Genomic DNA, 20,861 nt, shown 5'->3' on the forward strand with positions numbered 1-20,861 from the left:
TTGGACAGTAAACCACTAAAGACTGTCAATTCAATCAAATGTCAACGGATTGAAATTACGAATAACTTAAATTAGCCGAACACAGAAAATGTTGTGGGAAGGCGAACCAAAGATTGCGTTTTATTGGCAGAACACTTAGATGATGCAACAAATTTACTTAAGATAGACTGTACATTATGCTTGTCCATCCTCTTGTAGTCTATTGCTTTGCGGTATGAAATCCTTACCAGAAAGGTCAGATGAAGGGCATCGTGAAACTTGAAAGATGGGCAACACGTTTTGTACTACGGTAAAGAGTGTCACGGACATGACAAGCGAGCTGGAGTAGCAGTCATTAAAACAAAGGTGTTTCCCGTTGTGGCAAGTTCTTTTCATGAAATTTCAATCTCCAACTTTCCCCTCCGAATGTGAAAATATTCTGTTTACTCCCACCTACATAGGCAAAAATGATCATCGTAATAAAATAAGAGAAATCTGATCTCGCACGGAAAGATTTAAGTGTAGGTCCTTTTCCCATGCTATTTGAATGGAACAGTGCAGAAATAGATTGAAAGTCATTCAGTGAACACTCTGGCAAGAACTTAACTATGAACTGCAGAATAGTTATGTACGAGGACAGTTCAATAAGTAATGCAACACATTTTTTTTTCTCGGCCAATTTTGGTTGAAAAAACCGCAAATTTCTTGTGGAATATTTTCAAACATTCCCGCTTCGTCTCGTATAGTTTCATTGACTTCCGACAGGTGGCAGCGCTGTACGGAGCTGTTAAAATGGCGTCTGTAACGGATGTGCATTGCAAACAACGGGCAGTGATCGAGTTTCTTTTGGCGGAAAACCAGGGCATCTCAGATATTCATAGGCGCTTGCAGAATGTCTACGGTGATCTGGCAGTGGACAAAAGCACGGTGAGTTGTTGGGCAAAGCGTGTGTCATCATCGCCGCAAGGTCAAGCAAGACTGTCTGATCTCCCACGTGCGGGCCGGCCGTGCACAGCTGTGACTCCTGCAATGGCGGAGCGTGCGAACACACTCGTTCGAGATGATCGACGGATCACCATCAAACAACTCAGTGCTCAACTTGACATCTCTGTTGGTAGTGCTGTCACAATTGTTCACCAGTTGGGATATTCAAAGGTTTGTTCCCGCTGGGTCCCTCGTTGTCTAACCGAACACCATAAAGAGCAAAGGAGAACCATCTGTGCGGAACTGCTTGCTCGTCATGTGGCTGAGGGTGACAATTTCTTGTCAAAGATTGTTACAGGAGATGAAACATGGGTTCATCACTTCGAACCTGAAACAAAACGGCAATCAATGGAGTGGCGCCACACCCACTCCCCTACCAAGAAAAAGCTTAAAGCCATACCCTCACCCGGTAAAGTCACGGTTACAGTCTTCTGGGACGCTGAAGGGGTTATTCTGTTCGATGTCCTTCCCCATGGTCAAACGATCAACTCTGAAGTGTATTGTGCTACTCTTCAGAAATTGAAGAAACGACTTCAGCGTGTATGTAGGCACAAAAATCTGAACGAACTTCTCCTTCTTCATGACAACGCAAGACCTCACACAAGTCTTCGCACCCGAGAGGAGCTCACAAAACTTCAGTGGACTGTTCTTCCTCATGCACCCTACAGCCCCGATCTCGCACCGTCGGATTTCCATATGTTTGGCCCAATGAAGGACGCAATCCGTGGGAGGCACTACGCGAATGATGAAGAAGTTATTGATGCAGTACGACGTTGGCTCCGACATCGACCAGTGGAATGGTACCGTGCAGGCATACAGGCCCTCATTTCAAGGTGGCATAAGGCCGTAGCATTGAATGGAGATTACGTTGAAAAATAGTGTTGTGTAGCTAAAAGATTGGGAAATAACCTGGTGTATTTCAATGCTGAATAAAACAACCCCTGTTTCAGAAAAAAAATGTGTTGCATTACTTATTGAACTGCCCTCGTAGATGGAGATGGAGATGTCGATACCCTACAAGCAGTGCCATCACGCAAACATTCCTCACGAATAAAGCAAAACAGAAGTGTAGAATCGTATCCTGGAGCCTGTGATGTGACCGTGTGCCGACCCCCTTGCTGTACCTGCTAAAAGAAACGGATCGTGTGCACTTATTACGTGACGTCAAAACATGTTTCGAACTACGCGCGATGACCTCACGGACTCGTGCACAGGCTTCCTTTTTTCAGGAGGTGCTGCCCCAGACCGCCCTAACTCTCAGAGAAAGCGAAAGGTCTCACCTGACAGCACAGCTATTGCAGCTATTTTACTACCCAGAAAGGGGTTTTTAGGCCATAAGTAGGGACAGGAAAATTTCGCGAAAAACGTAACATAAAAAATATCGCGAAAATATCGGCTTTTAATGAAATACCGCAACATCGGCGGCTTGAGTGAGGTTCCACGAAATTTGTAATTTAAAAATTTCGTAAATCTGAGGAAGGCAGTTCACTAATATTTGCAATGAATGTTAAAGTTGCATTTTGACTTCAAATCTGAGGTTTCCGTACAATCTTAAAATAACGGTTCATTTCCTGTGTAAGAAACTTTTATGTGAGACCGAAAATAACATCGACTTTGGGAAACAAATCACTAATTTTAGCAAAACATAACATCGAATTTCGTAAACACCAAATTCGGAAAAAATTACACCGAATTTGGCAAAAAAGTAATACCGAATTTGAAAAGGAACTGCGCCGGATTTGGCAAAAAGCATCATCGAATTTGACCAAACGCAACATCGAATTTGGCCAAAAGTAACACCGAATTTGGTCAAATGTAACATCGAGTTCGGGAAGAAATGAAATCGCTCTATCAAAACGTGTGACTTACTTTCAGTTTTGGAATCACCTTCTCAGGTCACTCGCTAGGGACAAAATGCATCAGAATTACGTCAATTTAAGTCGAAAGACGGAATTTTGTGATGGCCCATTGTTTGGGAACGGGTATAACGGTTGTAGCTCGCCTTACTTTATCTTGTTATCATCCGTATGTACCAGAAAATGATAGTGAATCTGGCAGAGGTATGCTTGTTTTATACAGCGGGATAAGCACTTGTTTGTGACGCAACATACGGATGAGAATGCGATGGTCGGTTGTTTCGAAGCATACTGTCCACCATACCTTGTTGCAAATGCACTCGACAACAGTTAGAAATCCGTTCGCGTGCCACTCTTGTCACTAAGATGTTAGTAAAAATTGCAGTGTGTGGTGTAACATCGTGAGTGCCTCATCTAAAAATATAAACGAGCTTTCTAGTCGATGAATTAGTCTAAGCCTCCTATTTCATCACGTGGACGTTCTTGTAGGCTACACGATGAGCCAATAAGCTCTACACACACACACACACACACACACACACACACACACACACACACCGTGAGACGTACGTATCCTCATTGCAGCAGTATATGTTACAGGGCTGTTCAAAATAAATAAATTATATTATAAAATCTGTCAACTGCGTGAATACTGTTTAGGCCATATACACCCTATTTGATACCTTACGTATGGGACTTGTCGTTTTCCACCAGGACAGTTGTCTCTGTCACACAACTATAATCGTACCGCAGTGGTCTCAGCACCAAATTTAGTTGGTGCTTGACTCAGATTTGCCGAATATGAATCAGTGTTCCACATAGTTGCTCGAAAATAGTTTATGGTAAGTATAACTCACTAGCTAACTCATTAGGCATGTCGCCAGTTTCGGATGAGAGCTTGCTTTCTCGTAGTCTACCTCCAGCCATTTGCGGAAGACTTAGAAACCATGAGACAGTGCACTAGAACTTATTCGCACATCAAAAAGCGATCGAAATAGGCGAGCGGCCTGGTCACGTTTTTCCTTCACTGTGAGACCACAAACGTTGACCTGTGTGAAGTACAAAAGGATTTAACCTCCCGCGCTTAACCAGGAGTGTGCTGACTGCAGGACGGTGCACAGACTTAGTCCTGACTGCAGGACGGTGCACAGACTTAGTCACATCCCAAACGTGGGTGTCGCTTAGGACTGGGCGTCAAGCTTGGAGAAGATGGAAAATAGCCACATGGCTTTAGTGAGAGGGAGTCTTGACTCGACTATGTTGTTTAAATTCCCTTAATACAGAAGGAATAAATACTGAAATGACAAACACTATGAGCGTTTTAGAACTTCTGACTTTGTTCAGGAAACAGTAACAACTCCTGATACATTTGCTCCAAAGAAATTGTACGCACGAAAAGACCGAGTCTTCACACAAATACAGTGACTAACTAGCACCATTCCGTCTATTTAAAATGAAACTGTCAGTACTAACAGTGCCCGCACCCATGACACGACATGCAGAAGCCCCTAGATACACGAATAGAATTCCGTCAGCTGCTCTGAAATCACTGCAGATAACTCCGCTTAGACCAGTCCGACTGCCGGCCGTGGTGACCGAGCGGTTCTAGGCGCTACAGTCTGGAACCGCGCGACCGCTACGGTCGCAGGTTCGAATCCTGCCTGGGGCATGGATGTGTGTGACGTCCTTAGGTTAGTTAGGTTTAAGTAGTTCTAAGTTCTAGGGGGCTGATGACCTTAGAAGTTAAGTCCCATAGTGCTCAGAGCCATTTGAACCATCATCAGTCCCCTAGACTTAGAACTACTTAAACCTAACTAACCTAAGGACATCACACACATCCGTGCCCGAGGCAGGATTCGAACCTACGACTGTAGCAGCAGCGCGGTTCCGAACTGAAGCGCCTAGAACCGCTCGGCCACAACGACCGGCATCTTACATGGTCTTGCTTAGTATTTAGTGGAAGCATTTCAAATACTTTACTTATTTTCAATAATTTTATTTTTTAGGTGATTATAAATGCTTTTTCAGAGATCCTTGTTTCGTTGAGTAAGAAAAATATGTGTAGAGCTAATAGCACAGTTCTCACATCTAGACGGTACTTAAGCGAAATGGGCGATCGCACGTATGTTGCAATGATGAAGACGGGACTAGGCTAAGAAAGCGCCTTGTGAAACAAACGTGCGACCCATTCTTTAATACTAATAGCCTGTTTCGAGATCTTCATTATGTTGAACGAACTGGAAAAAATTGTTATGTTGAAGGCAGTATTGTGGGAAGGTCAACATGATAACTGGAACACGTCTAACGACTCGAGAACGCTACAATGTTTCAACGAACAGCAAGTCTATATTTTACAAATAAGGGGTCCTGGATCGCGTGAACAGCTATATTTCAAATATCACTACCCTCCCTTCGCACAGAATTGTAAAAACTTATCTCCCCTCCTTAAACAGATATCGAACAAGGATCGTAGTGACATAATTAGACGTAATTAGACTGGAGCTCGTTCAGAAACGTATATAGCCTTTACCGTGCGTCTAGAAAACTGGAAGAGACAATAACATTTCCTCTAAATAATAGCTACAACGCCTTCAAAGCCAAGTTAATTTCCTCAGTTCTCGACATTATTTTCCATTCATTCGTTCATAAATCGTTTGTTCATTAGCTCCATATATCTAATTTCAACAAGAATCTGCGGGAATGGAAAAAGAGTGTAGGTACAAAAACACAGAGGGAAGTGACAATCAAAATCTTCACCACCCAGTCACACCAATCCAGCCGCTGTCGTGTTCGACGTCGACGTGCAATAACCACTCACAGACGGCGGGTGGCAGCACTAGCAGTGGTGGGTACATAAAGTGGGTCAGGTGGTCGGGAAAACAGTTTAGTCGCTATCGTAATGAGGAAACGGAGCGATTTATCTGACATCCAAAAGGGCTTTCTCATCAAGGGTGCAAGCATTTACGAAACGGCTAAGTTTGTAAACTGTTCGCTTGCTACTGTGATTAATGTGTAAAGTGCATGCCAAAATGGCGCTGTCCAAAACTAGCGCCGAGGTAATTGTGGTACAGCACAGACACGGGTGAACGACGGCTGCGACGAAGTGTACGTATGAATAAACGTGCGATTGCTGAGCAACTGCCCGCACAGATGAAACAAGGGGGTACGAACAGTGTCTCCTCAACTACAGTTCAGCGAACTGCGTTTGGGCCTCAGAAGCAGGCGCCTGGTTCTCGCACCTATGCCGACGTATTATTCAACGGCGACGAAGGCTGGAATCTGCACGCCAGTCCGCAACTCTACGTCCACCGAGTGGCGACATTTGGCCTTTACAAGTGAATTGGACACAAGGCCACTGGCGCTTACTGCGTGGAACGTCTGCATGCAAACACCCTGAAACAATCGTCGAAGGTTCCAGGCCAGAGGAGGGAGCGTAACGGTCTGAGTGAGCTCGTCATTATGGAAGACACAATCTATCAATACAAATATGCATTTACCCGTGGGGCCCATGTCCACCCCTACATACTGTTTGTTTTTCCTCGACACGAAGTCATCTACAGGACAGTGCAACGTGTCACACAGCTCGCAGTGTATGCGCGTGATTCGAAGACTCCCAGACGACTTTACCGTATTCCCCTAGCCACCAAACTCCCCGGATTTCTACCCAATCGAGAATCTGTGCGACCGCATCGATGGGGCTCTTCGCCCCATGGATCCTCACCCGAGAGACCTAGCGCAGCTGGCCTCGGTACTGGAGGCGGCTCCACAAGCCTGTCGGTAGCTTCCAGAACCTCAGACTCACTCCCCGCAATTTCGCACCGGTCTGCGCTGCAAAAGGTGGTTATTCAGGCTTTTGACAGGTGGTCACATCATTGTGGCTTTACCGTGTATTTCTCTGAAACGTATTGTAAGGTGTCAGGCAAATCCAACACCTTCCATGAAAATCCTGACATGATAGCAAATCCGGCAGTATGTCACATAGCTCCAAATAAATCCTTACATTAAATTAACCAATGTAATACGATCAACGAGTGAGCAAATGGAATACCACAGACTAACACAAGAACGCCTAAATGCATGTCATACCTTCCCACCGTGAACCAGACGCAGTTCCGAGGGGAGAAACGAGAACAGAAGCCGAGAGCAGAATCGTGTAGGCTAGGAGGCCCTACGATAAGGGACGGACACCCACGTCGCTAGCCGACCGCCAGAACCACCCCCAGCCGATGTTAAAAGATAGAGCCCTCCAGAAGAACAGTATAGATCTTACGATAACACTGAAAGGGCCACACCAGCTGCAAGTTTTAGCGTGAGACTTTTTCGCGTCTCTGTTATGTTGCAAACGTTAAAAACATTGCCCCACCACGAAAAGTATAACGTTTCTCATTGGATCGACAGAACTTTTGTAGGCGGAGCTTAAGGTTAACATTGAGATCCTGATTGGACAGTTGAAAACACAGCCAGATAGCTTTTTTTAAACCAACTTCGGTAAATTGTAGGAAGGAGAAGTTAGGAGAGAGTTGCTTCCGAGACGTCGAAGGTGGAGCTGCGCCGCCCGCCGCCCCCTGACGCTGCCTAAACACAGACAAGGTAATGAATGCTTGCGATGCCGCATTTTTGAGTGCATAAGGCTTCCACCAGAACTGCAGAAGTCTCATCTGTTACATCCCCTTTTTACGTAATACTAGTGTCGATCGTCAATTAAGTCTCATGGTGTTCACATTTGCTACGTGAAGTTAAAATCTGAAATGCGATGATTTTTCTGTTACATAATTATTGAGAAGCCACATCAGCCACTGTAATTTACGACAAGTTAGATAAGTAATTAAAGATAATTGAGGGTCACTGTAGACCATTTTGACAGTTTTCTCTTTTTATGAAACTTAACTTAAACCTAGATTATAGATGTGATATGGCATAGGTCATCCTTCGATCCATTGTAGAACTTGGAAACCCATTCATGGAATATTCGTTCACATTATTGTTGAACACAGTTGGTTTTTATCATCCTGTATTAAAACATTTCCTTTTATCAATAGTGCAATTTATAAACAATGTTTTGTGAGTAGAATAAAATTTCCAATGTTAAACTTAACTGCTTTTTCCACGTTATTTTACCAGATAACTAAAAATAGGAAAGCCTTGAACCCCTTCCACTAAATTTAGTTAGTATTAAGATTCTTTTGCAGGGAGTGCAGTGGAGCTGACGCTGAAATCATTAAGTATTTGACTATACCATCGCTAATCTCACTGAACTCTTCTGAACTCTACATGTCATGTGTGGTCTGGCGTCTCCTTACCAGCAACAGGTCCCAGGTTCAAACTAGTCAATTCCCTAAAAAACACGCTCAGAGCGTCGTTGCGCGAAAGTGGTAGGGAGATACGACTTAGAACAAACAGACACCACGCAGAATGTTAGAGTATTTACAATTAACTCTGATATACTCTGTGCATAAAGTGCTACAAATGGCATTACAAAATTGACATAAAAGTAGTTAATTTCAGACTTTTGTTACCTTCACCATTAACAGTAAGTGGTAACAATTTATCTAGTTCTTCTTGCACATTTTTACCTAATTTGTACTCTTTTCATTTCTTCACGTTTTGGGCACTGCTATCATACTCTGTTGTTGAAATCTGACCTTACGTTTGTCTTTGCTACCATTATCGTTGAAATTAACTCACTTTCTTGCCCGGTGTCTGGCGGAATGTACCTTTTCTGTCTGTTCGGTACAAATTTTGCAATTTATTTCAAACTAACGTCTCAATGAGCTAGAAGACTTGAGACTTTCAATATAGCTCAGCTCTGGATGACAGTGCAATATTATGTCGCTTTCTGTCTGCCGTGGGACGCAGGGTGCTCTTTGTATCGCTGCTATTTCCACCCTCTTCTTGTTCCAGTTGCGAATATTTCGCGGTCTGAAAGATTGCTGGTAGGCGTCCGTGTGAGATCTATCCTTTATAATTTTTACTTTCACGGTATTTCGATAAACGTAGGGAGAAGTAATATATTGGTTGATTCAAGTTAACAGAAACTGAAAGAAATCTAAATTTAGCAAATGTCTGTGTTGTAATTTCATCAAAATGTGTGAAATTATTGAAATATTTCACATACCCAGTGTAAGAAAACAAAAAATAAGTATTTAAATAGACAACTTTTTAATATAATGCATTTTAAAACCGAGTAAAAAGTATAAAATAATTTCTCATAATCCCAAAAAGATTTATAACCCCATGCAGATGTCTTGAAAATGCTTGTGAATTTTTAATGGATATGACAATACATGTGAAATGCAAAACGAAAAACGTGGGGCGCGTGCAATAGGTAACAGTAAGGACTGTACAGAGTAGCTGTCGTTGGCCGGCCGTTTGGGCGAGTGGTTCTAGGCGCTTCAGTCTGGAACCGCGTGACCGCTACGGTCGCAGGTCCGAATCCTGCCTCGGGCTTGGATGTATGTGATGTCCTTAGGTTAGTTAGGTTTAAGTAGTTCTAAGTTCTATGGGACTGATGACCACAGAAGTTAAGTCCCATAGTGCTCAGAGCCATTTTTGAGCTGTCGTTGAAAAATCACACAACAGCTCATACCGTTTGCAGGGAAATAAAACTGCGAGACAGGTTAACTTTTCATCCATAAATTATCTACAGAGTGTTTATTTTAACAGAAAACTTTTCAATGTCTCGAAAACTACATACCGAATCAAAAAAAGTTATGATTCCAGTTTGTTTGGCTCAGAGGGGGACATCCAACTATAACACACTCGACCTCCAACCCTGTGCAGGGGGGGGAGGCAACTTTTTAAATCTTCAATGGAAACCCCCATTTTTTATCACAGATTAAGATTGTACGGTGAAATCTACATACGTTTTCTTTGAAGCATTTCCTTCGGTTTGCCAGAGATGGCGCTGTAATCGGAGGAATAGAAATGGGTGAAAACGTAATTTACGCCATGCTACTCAATGACCCTTGAGTATCCAATGCCACGTGGGATCCCAACTCCAAGCTGCGAGTGTAGGACGGGCCACTATTTCATAACTGCTAACTGGAAACCCCATTCGCAACTTCGTATTCCTTGGACATACCGAACAGGGGACTACTCGACGCACCACCGTGGCCATGTGGCGAACTACGACCCATCATATCAGGCATTGCGATTGGAGCTCACGTTATCGTGCAGCGACCCATCATATCAGGCACTGTGATCTGAGCTCACGTTATCGTGCAGATGTAGAACAGATAGCGGCTCTAAACATGACAATACTTGTGCAGTGTTCATTGCCTGCACATCTACCTATCATCTCGAGAACGAACTTGCAAGTGGACGATGAATGTTGCAACCACGGAAGAAAAAAATGAAATGATCCTGATTTACGGAGAGTGTAGTAAAAATATTGAGGCTGCTTTTGCCTTGTAGGTCGAGCGTTTTCCAGAGAAAGCTCGCTCACGTTCGTTATTTTACAAGATTGTGAACGCCTTTATGTCTGATGGCGTCGTACAGAACGGCAAAAGGAAACGAAGCAAACATGTTACAGGACAAGCTAATTAAATAGCTTTACCAGCGGCAGTGCATCACAACCCATGGATATTGTTACAATACTGCATCGTCATAAGTATCATCCATACCATGTGTCACTGCATTAAGAACTTCAGGGCGTCGATTTACGTAGTCGATACTGTTTTGTGAATGGGCACGTCAACAAATGCAAACGACCCCCACTTTCTTTGCCGAAGTACTATTTTCCGTTGAGTCTGCATTCACAAACCATGGTAGCGTTAACCGACGTAACATGCATTACTGAAGTGTACACAATCGCCCCTGGTTATGGCAAGTCAATGTCCTTGGTTAACATATGGTGTGGCATCATGCGGAACAAACTCATTAGTCCGAATTTTATCCATGGTACGTTGAATTGACGCAAATGTCAAACGGTTTTGTAGCAGGAACTACTGGTGGTACTGCAGCATGTTGCCCTGGACGTTCGACAACGTATGTGGTTTCAGCATGACTGTTGCCCTGCGCATTACGCAAATGAAGTACGAAAGGTATTAAACCGTTCTTACACTGGTCGTTGTATCAGCAGAGGTGACCCTATTAATTCGCCCGGTAGGTCGCTGGATATGACGTCACCGGATTTCTTTCTGAGGGTATATTTAAAAGATATGGTGTACCAGCAAGTTCCAATAGGCCGTGAAGACATGGTCGACCGCATCGGAAACGCCTATGCTGATATTACCGCAAATATGCTTCTGTCCCGCGTACAGTCATTTGAAAAGCGGATCACTAAGTGTACTGAAGTCTGTGGTACTACGTTTGAACATTATTCTAATTGAAAAAATAGAGTAGCGTTCACCTCGAGCCACGGCCATGTTGCGAACGGGGTTTACAATTCGAAATTATGGAGTACTGGCCTGTCCTACCCTTGCAGCATGGAGGTTGGGTCCCACATGCCATTGGACGTTCAGGGGCTACTGAGGAGGATCTCGTAAATTACAATTGTGTACCCATTTTTATTCCTCCAATTACAGCGCCATCTGTGGCGAAACAAAGAAAATGCTTAAGACGAAAAGTAGGCATATGAAGATTTTTCCGTGGAATGATAACTAGCAATAAAAATCGGCGATTCCCATTGAAGATTTCGAAGCTGACACCCGCCAACCACGCACGGTGAGTGAGGGCGGGTGGGGAGGGGGGTCGAGTATTGTATCATTGGGTGTCCCCCTCGGAGACAAACAAATTGGGATTATACCTGTTTTTTGATCCCATGTGTAACGTCGAGATATTTCAATGTCTTCAGTCGAAATGAACACTATGTACAGTAACCAGAATGAGATTTTCACTCTGCAGAGGAGTGTGCGCTGATATGAAACTTCCTGGCAGATTAAAACTGTGTGCCGGACCGAGACTCGCACTCGGGACCTCTGCCTTTCGCGGGCAAGTGCTCTACCAACTGAGCTACCCAAGCACGACTCACGCCCCGTCCGCACGGCTCTACTTCTGCCAGTACCTCGCCTCCTACCTTCCAAACTTTACAGAAGCTCTCCTGCGAGCCTTTCTTTCAGGAGTGCTAGTTCTGCAAGGTTCGCAGGAGAGCTTCTGTTAAGTTTGGAAGGTAGGAGGCGAGGTACTGGCAGAAGTAGAGCTGTGAGGAGGTCCCGAGTTCGAGTCTCGGTCCGCGCACACAGTTTTAATCTGCCAGGAAGTTTCGCTATGTACAGTATTTGCCGCACGTTTTTGTTTTTAAATTTTGTATGTATTATCAAAGCTATTAAACATTACAAGCACAAATTTTCAGAACTATCCGTAGGGGCTTAACAGCCCGTATGAGACTAGGAGAAATTTTTATAATTTTTAGTCTTTTTTTAGAAAGGGGTTATATTAAAAAGTTTTTTATTTAAATGATTGTTAGAAATGTGACTAGCTTGACTGAAGAAAGATAGGGAAGGGAATCGATCGTGGCCAACTCAAAGTACATCCTGAGGCATTTAAGTGATTTAGGAAAACCACGGGAAACAAAAGTAGCTGCAGGGGATCTGATCGTTTATCTTTCCGAACAGTCTAGCGTCTCAAAAATCTTAACTCCGCATGAGATATAATTATAAGAGAACTAAATAATTGTGTAAGTTAATATTATTTACCGCTGGCCGGAGTGGCCGAGCGGTTCTAGGCACTACAGTCTGGAACCGCGCGACCGCTACGGTCGCAGGTTCGAATCCTGCCTTGGGCATGGATATGTGTGATGTCCTTAGATTGGTTAGGTTTAAGTAGTTCTAAGTTCTAGGGGACTGATGACCTCAGAAGTTAAGTCCCATAGTGCTCAGAGCCATTTGAACCATATTATTTACCTGAGGTGCCAGTTACCTACGTGCGGTAAGAAGAGACTTTTCTACCATAATCATTATTATTTATGTCACTAACAGGAACAGAAGCCAGATAGGTAACACTAGTCTGCATTTTAAAACTTTTTGTCAGATGATTTGTTGAATATAGGTGTTATTGAATCAATATTTTATGCTGATTCTAGAAATAACTTCCTTTTTTGTCTGTCGCGTCAGGTATTTACAACAAATAAGACTAATATTTTGACGATTTTTACTTCTGAGCCCACAAATCTATTCAAGCACCACTTCAAACAAGGCGAGTTTTTAACCTAAGCACATTTAAAAAATAAAATACGTTTAAAATATACTCTACAGAATCTCCCTAATTTATTTCTTGACTACCTTGTCTAAAAACATGAAGTCAACAGTCTTTCATTAATTTTTAAACTTTCTCTTCTTTCACTTCCTCGCAGATCCTTGTATATGATGACTCTCCCTCTTCAACATCGAACAATATTCGGCCATAATAGTTTGGCCAGTTCCCGCGGTACCTCCTCTCCATCTCCTTAATATCTTGGTTAAAACGTTTATCCTGCGCTTCACTATAATGTCCCAACTTTTCTGGAAAGTGGTCGACACGTTAGTGTAGAAAGTAGACATTCAAACTCATATTACATCCCATCTTCTCGAAATTTTGCAACATTTTGTCAGCAAATGCTTTAGGATCTTTCTTATTCCCAGAAAGATCTCGGTAACAGATCGCAAGGCGGATCATGCGTCTTTTTCTCTCCTCTTCATTGTCTCATCAAAATCTTCGTCCTTATCAATTTCTTTATCTGAGACCAACAAAAATTGACTCGTTGTGATGAAGGGAAATTTGTTGAAAAGTTACTTGAAGCAGGGTCCATTGTGTGAGACAGCGTTTACAAACTGCTTCATCACGCCCTGTTGTGTGTGTAGTGGTGGAAGCAAGAGTTTCTTTTTTTTGTGTTTCTACGAGCGGCCCTTGCAGGGTATTATTAGTTCCAGGCACAAAACTTCTCCGCTCTGGCCAAACTCTCACTCTCCAATGTGCCCGAGTGTCCCATTCGCATATAAAGTAAGGCATTTTTGTGAATCCAGCTTCTTGTCTTAATATAATTCCAATAATTTTGAAGTCACCACAGATAAGCCATGTGTTCCTCTTAATGGATTCTTGTTAAGAGTATCTTCATTTACTCATACGCCTCTTTCAGTTGAACTGAATGAGCTTCAGGAATGGACCCATACACGTTCCCATTATGCAGTAACACACCTTCAGGCTCCTCGTTGATGAGTCTAGAAAAAATCCCCACTGGACAGGAGCATGTTCAGTGGTGCCAGAGAAGTGCATTAAATCGTTTGCGTTACTGCAGTAAACTAAGGAATCTTTCTGTGAGAATAAAGAAACCAGTTCTTCCTCTTTATGTCTGTACCATGAGTAATCCAGAAGTTTCTTACTTTTTAACCGGGAGCCAAGCTATTTCGTAGATTCCTGCTACAAATTCAAATCTCGTACGAGACCATTAAGCTCGCTCTGCGAGAATAATTGTGGAGTATAGTCGTCTTTAGGGTGGTAGATATCACTATCGTCTTCGGTAATTGCATCAACTTCATTTTCATCATCGTCTTCTGGCATTTTCTCTAAAACAGCTGGAGGAAAAGGAGCAATCAGATCTTCTCCATGTGCAACTGGCCTAATGGCTGAATCAAATTGTGGATACACAACTTTTTTTTATTTTTGGAAGTGCACCCCTTAACATTAACTAAACAGAAGTAACAGTCATTAAGAAGATTTTTAGGCTACCTCCACACCAATGGAATCGCAAATGGCGTGAGTGTTTTTTTTCCATAATCCTCACCACAATAGCGACAAACTGTCTTTGGCACTCATCACTTGTCTTGGTGACCAAGTTTCATTTTAAAATATGCATGGTAAGCTTTTTTCACAAACTTTGTTTTAACCATTCTTTGCTTAGGCATTGTATAATTTACACAAATGCAACAGAAAACATTTGGGTCATTCACACACCTGCGTTTTGACACTGTAGTAAGTACAAACAATAGGCGAACTATTCTATTAATAGTGTCTTAAATATACAGAATAATCAAAATATAGCACTGGTAATGCAAACCTGTGAGATAAACAACACTTTCAAGGTCACACAATATCAACTAGCATCAACAGATGTAGCAACCGAAAGGTATACAGTGCCGTATTGACAAAATTTCCCTCCAACAGTACGCATAATCTACTGGCACAGTAATATACTTTGAAGCAGATTGCGGCAAAACTGTACGTGATAGGAAAAAACTGTAAACAGATTTGGAACCAGCATAAAAAGTTGAGGTAGTATCACATATTAGTTTTCAGTCATCTGATACCATGCAGACTAGTGACAATTTATTAAACGAATACTGAAATACTGTGAGACTCTTTCGATAGGTCTGTGTAAGGTATGTTAGCTACTTCACAGTGCAAAATAGATACTTTCTAGTTGCTTCGTTTCATCCTCAGCATATGAGATCAGCATGTCCTTTGCATGTACCTTCTGCTGCTGCTGCTGCTGCTGCTGCTGCTGCGCTATTACCGATCCTAAACCCTTTGTGGAGAACGTATTTACGCAGAGCATCTCACTCCCCATTGCCCACTGAAACACGAAATAATTAATTTTTTGAACTTCAGGCGCTCATTTCTTTTCCAGCTCTTAGAAGTGAATGACCTGATAAAATTACCTCTCACTTGTTGTACATTCAAGTGTCCGTAGTATGTGGCAAGAAGGTAAGTAACTGATATTTGCTTCCTCGCTTTGCCGCAAATTCGAATTAACAGCACCAAAGAAACAATTTGTTGGCCGCTGCTTGCAGGCAGGGAGTAGACGAGCAAGCGAATCAGTGTCGAAAGACAACAGAAATTTTGCTTAATTGTTTTGAGACTTCTGAAATCTCTACTTACGTCACACCCAGCCAGACGTTAAAGGCGACGATGTTTAGCCAGAAGAAAGCCGCCAGCAGCCAGTAGTACGTGAAAAAAGCTAAAAAATAAAATAAAACAAGGGTTATTCATGTCATACATTTTCATGAGGATTCGTAATAAATTAGATAGTTAATTCTAAAAAAAATAGGTAGCCTGAAAAGAAACACACCTCAGTAAACAAAGGCTATCCAACCCGCAACGTCGATATACACATTGTGGTCAGATCAATTCACAACAGTTTTTCTTTAAATGTGTGGAGCAGAATGACGTATGTCTTCTGATAGCGTTCTGTCCACTTGTTATGCGCTAGAAACACAATGGTGCGGTGTCAAATCAGAATAACAAAAAAACAGTATTTGCTTTTTATCTATACGGACCACTCTTATTTCGTAAGCCTCTGCTTCGTGCAGGAATGTCTAAATTAAGGAAATGAGGTATTTTGGAGTTTATTTCCGTCCGGGAAAGATGGAGAAGGCAGCGGCAGCTGCTTTCCTCAGGAAACATCCCGGCATATCCCTTTAGCAATTAATGAAATCACAGAAAAAATAAATCAAAATGGCTGAAGAGCAATTTGAAGATATTCATCACTTGACTACAATTTGACAAACGAAATAGTTTCTGACTGTTATCGTAATATAGCCTGCTGTGATAATACCAGTTTACTTTTCGGTCTCTGTTTATTGAATCTTTATCTTTTACGTATTTGCTCACTCCTTTATCACTGTTATTACAGCTGACAGTTTGTACTGCCAATTTGTAACAAGAATTATTGCTGACATCAACGGACAAAAGATAACCCTCCGTGACACACAGCGCTGACGTGGTAGATCCAACTACCCTGTTCCTTCTATTTCCCTATTTATGAAGAACTGACCGAAAATTTAAGTCTTAAACAAAATTTTCCGTGACGTGTTACATCTCTGTCTCATCTATAGCGCCAGAAGTGGCTGCAAACTTCCGAATTGTTCCCGTCAAATGGGAGCTCCACGTCAGTTTTATATTTCACTTGATTAAACGAAATTATTCCGTGGAATTTTCAGCAGGATGCGTAGGACTTAAGCAGTTCTAGTTTATATGACGGTTTCGATTAAGTTCTACTATTAATATATTAGTAGTAGTGATATCACTGTGCATTCCAGCACTAATATTTTATGTAGTTACATTTATGAGGAAGTGATTTAGAGACACCGCGAACAGAATACTTCCGAGTGTTCGGTGATTCGAATATATTGAGACTGTCCTATACCACAAACAAGATATGGAAAAACCAAGTACACCAAAAAAGTCGCAGCGATGAGATAAGCTCCTTGCCACTTCAAAATTTTATGATACATACTAAGAAAGTCAAAGTTGTTTTAATCGTGATGGATTATGAAATTAAAAACAACTGAACCCTGGAGCAACACGATCGTATGGTGTGTAAACTGAAGGATGACGTCGTCAGTAAACACCACACCAAACTGCTTTTTAAACGCATGTGTATAAAGAATTACACCCGAATTTATTAAAAGATTATATGTAAATATGCTAATACTAATGCGTTAATGCGAAATCGATTTATGTCGGAAAAAATTAGTTCCAGTTTAGGCCACCAGATTCAAATCTGGCACTGTACAGAATCTCGGCGTCGTCTCCGGTGCGCATACTGGACAAATTGTGTAAGCAGTGGTTAGTAATAACATAAACATTATGCCTTTTTCGCTTCTTTGACCTTTTCTGCCCACGTCCCATTTCTAATCCATTACATATGGAAACATTTCTATAGGTCTTCTTCTTGCATTCACAGCGCCAGACATGTCCTAGTGGCCAAAACTGGAACTAAATTTTTTTAAGTGTAAATCGGTTCCGCATTAACGTCTTAGAATATCCACAAAGTTTCGCTAGCGTACAATTATTATGGCCCACACTGGACCTCTGTGAGTAGCTGCACTTTAATTAAAAACCATCCGGAATATTCAGTTAGCTTTAAATTAGAATGTTGGTCATTATTTAAGTGTACCTTGGATTCAGCAGTCTGTGAGCCCACAAAAAATATGTAAGGGCGAGCAGCAGGGCGCACGTTGGTCTGTATGTTGGCTTTGTGCGCTGGTCGACGATCGGTCGTTGCTCAGTCAGTCGAGGAGCCATGCGGCCAGCAGCCGCATAAGTCTCACGTACGTGCAAGATTTTGTAGGATTTGGAATAATTTTGTGAGAGGAATTAAATATTTTTACTTGTCAGTGCACTTAAATTATTTGACTGTGTTTTCGGTGATTGATTTTTGTGTAACTTTGGTTACGGGATTTGAGGCAACTGAACTATAATTATTACCTGCACTTGGCATTTATATTCATATAAGACAAACTTTTGTATGGTTTTCGCAATGATTATTCAGGATTCCGAATTTATTTTACGTTGCGATCGATAGTGGGAAACTGTATTTTCCGACTTGAATGTCTGTCTGCTGTTGATTTGTGTGAATTAATCTGCAGTTAAACGAACTTTGCTCTTCCGTGTTTCTGAATTCGATGCTGTTCTCGCACTACAAACATTAATATTATTGTTTAGTTATTTTTTCTTTGAAAACCGTAATTTATGTGAGGCCACCATTCGCAAATTTGTGAACATTACTTAAAAACATTTATTGGGTTTAAACTAGAATCGTCTAGTTTCGACAACATCATTAATCCTTCAAGATTTATCTGGGCACTTATATATATATTCGCCAACATGTATTTTTACTAAAAAGAGTTGAATGATCAATTTTGTAGTAAATGTATGGCCTATAAGAGCGACAGTAGACGATCGACCTCTCTGATAATAACGAGTCAAGCCAAAAAATTAGGTCGTGTACCTTACAAACCGATAACAGTCTATAAAACCGTGTTCTGGTAAGACCCCTTACTGGCCTCCGACAGCAACCGTTCAAATGGTTCAAATGGCTCTGAGCACTATGGGACTTAACTGCTGTGGTCATCAGTCCCCCAGAACTTAGAACTACTTAAACCTAACTAACCTAAGGACATCACACACATCCATGCCCGAGGCAGGATTCGAACCTGTAACGCCGAGAACCGCACGGCCACTCCGGCCGACAGCAACCGTAGGGTGGGCAAGAGGTACAGTATCAGTGCGTGCGATCGCCAGGACCCGCCATTTCTGGAGTAACGTAGGCGCTGTCTTTTCACGTTACACCGAGTCAAGAGTGTATTGCGAGTACCTTGGTTCGAGGAAAACCGCATCCGTCAGAACCAGCTGCTGTGACCAACAAATCTACTGTTGGATCACACGCATTGGTTCGCTTAGTACTCCACAGGCATCCCGTAACTTCCACAAGACACTCCGCGGACGCCAGTTTAAGGCCTAAGAGACACTAGCAGCCGCTTGGGGCGCCAAGCTGGGAGAGGCGCCAGAGGCAACACAGCTGGAACATTCCTACACAGCACTGTCACAACTCGTTGCTGCCTAGCTGAGGATACTGGCTCTGGGACGGAGATGTGCAGTTTGTACCAGAAGTATTCCATTAGTACGGATGGATGAACTTGCTGGTCCATGGAGTCCCTCATCATGCAGGTAGTTCAAAGAGACATGTGCCGTGTGCGGACTAGCGTTGAAAGATGGCACTAGGGTAGTGTCTGATGAGCGGTAGCGCTTGAGAATGCCGGTTGTCTGTGAGTTACTTCTGTGCCTTTACAGTTCACTCGATCACTACCCTAGGGTTCCTGAAATCATGCCATGTGGCTCCCCACACCATGGCGTTAGATGTAACAGCTTTATATCTCATTAAAACGTTAGCAGAATGTGTCCTTTCCCCTCGGCACCACCACACTCACCGAAGTTGGTCATCCGAGGTACTGTGCAACCAAGATTTAACGTCAAAAACGATGCGACTCCACTCTCTAGCCGTCCAGACTCCCTGGTCACGGCACCATTTCAAACACATCCGCCTATGTTGTGGTGTCAAATGGTTCAAATGGCTCTGAGCACTATGGAACTTTACAACTGAGGTCATCAGTCCCCTAGAACTTAGAACTACTTAAACCTAACTAACCTAAGGACATCACACACATCCATGCTCGAGGCAGGATTCGAACCTGCGACCGTAGCAGTCGCGTGGTTCTGGACTGAAGCGCCTAGAACCGCTCGGCCACCGCGGCCGGCTGTTGTGGTGTCAACTGCTCCGTATGTGTGATACAGTGATTCAGTAGCCTGGACTTTCCCAGTCTCTGACCCAAGGCGCGGGACGACACCCGATGTAGTGTGTCCACTGCTCCACTGCTTGTGGCCGGTTAACAAGCGCAGATGCAAAGCTGTTGCGATGTGCTTGCCGCGCAAAATAGCGATCCTCCTGTATTGTAGCCAGACATCCATCGCAGATCATTACAGTTCTAATCATTTAAATACCCGCAGATAGTATGAACATTTAAAAAACTGTGGCCAAATGGGACCATTCCCTCCAGGAGCTGTTTAATAGTTTGGCTGCGACTGCTGTGTCTACTGCAAAGTGTGTAGAAGTATACGGGAAGGAAATCCTAGGTCGACTCCGCTCGAGGGAGCCGGGTGTGAGCTGCTACGAAACTACTTGAATCATTGACTGGGTTACTAATGAAACCATTTGCGTTTACCATCTGCAGACAGCCATACTGTATCGAAACCCTATTAACTGCAGGTTACCCAATAATATATTCATTTATTTAGGAACTCTTTCATTCAGAAACTGATGTACTGAACACATGAAACTAACTATTCAAAAAGTATCCAAGAACAAACAGAAACATGAGAAGGGAAGAAAACGAGGTGAATTAAGGATCTTACAATTGACGCAGTGAGTCCAGCCTTATGAACTAGTGAAAGGGGAATTATTGGCTTTAACATGGTAAAATGGGACACCATATTCGTAGTACGTCGTATCAGTAACTACTGATAAAGTACCTAATGTTAATAATATTTCGTATTTGACGACTGAAGAAGTTCTTTGCAGTTTCTCACCGGTTTTTAAAACGTTCAGCTCGCCCACTCCCTATTTCATCCCTTACCAGAAATTGTAATGTTCTCAAAAATATCATTCTAACTACAAAATCCAAACCGGTGTCTCTCAATTCCTGCGTGAGACAGTTTTAAGCTCGTACACTGAAGTGCATTTCATTGCACACAGATAGGAATACATAGCTACACTCCTGGAAATGGAAAAAAGAACACATTGACACCGGTGTGTCAGACCCACCATACTTGCTCCGGACACTGCGAGAG

At 42.6% G+C, this 20,861-nt stretch overlaps 1 protein-coding gene across 1 annotated transcript in view; it reads right to left on the reverse strand.

Moving 5' to 3' along the window:
* LOC124608606 (G-protein coupled receptor Mth2-like) overlaps positions 1–20,861 on the reverse strand; it is a 247,523-nt gene that overhangs the window by 49,085 nt on the left and 177,577 nt on the right. The window contains exon 4 of the mRNA XM_047140000.1: positions 15,612–15,690. Within this exon, the coding sequence (XP_046995956.1) occupies positions 15,612–15,690 (79 nt within the window). The remainder of the gene's footprint in view (positions 1–15,611; positions 15,691–20,861) is intronic.

This window comes from Schistocerca americana, chromosome 1, assembly GCF_021461395.2.
Source record: "Schistocerca americana isolate TAMUIC-IGC-003095 chromosome 1, iqSchAmer2.1, whole genome shotgun sequence".
NCBI lineage: Eukaryota > Metazoa > Arthropoda > Insecta > Orthoptera > Acrididae > Schistocerca > Schistocerca americana.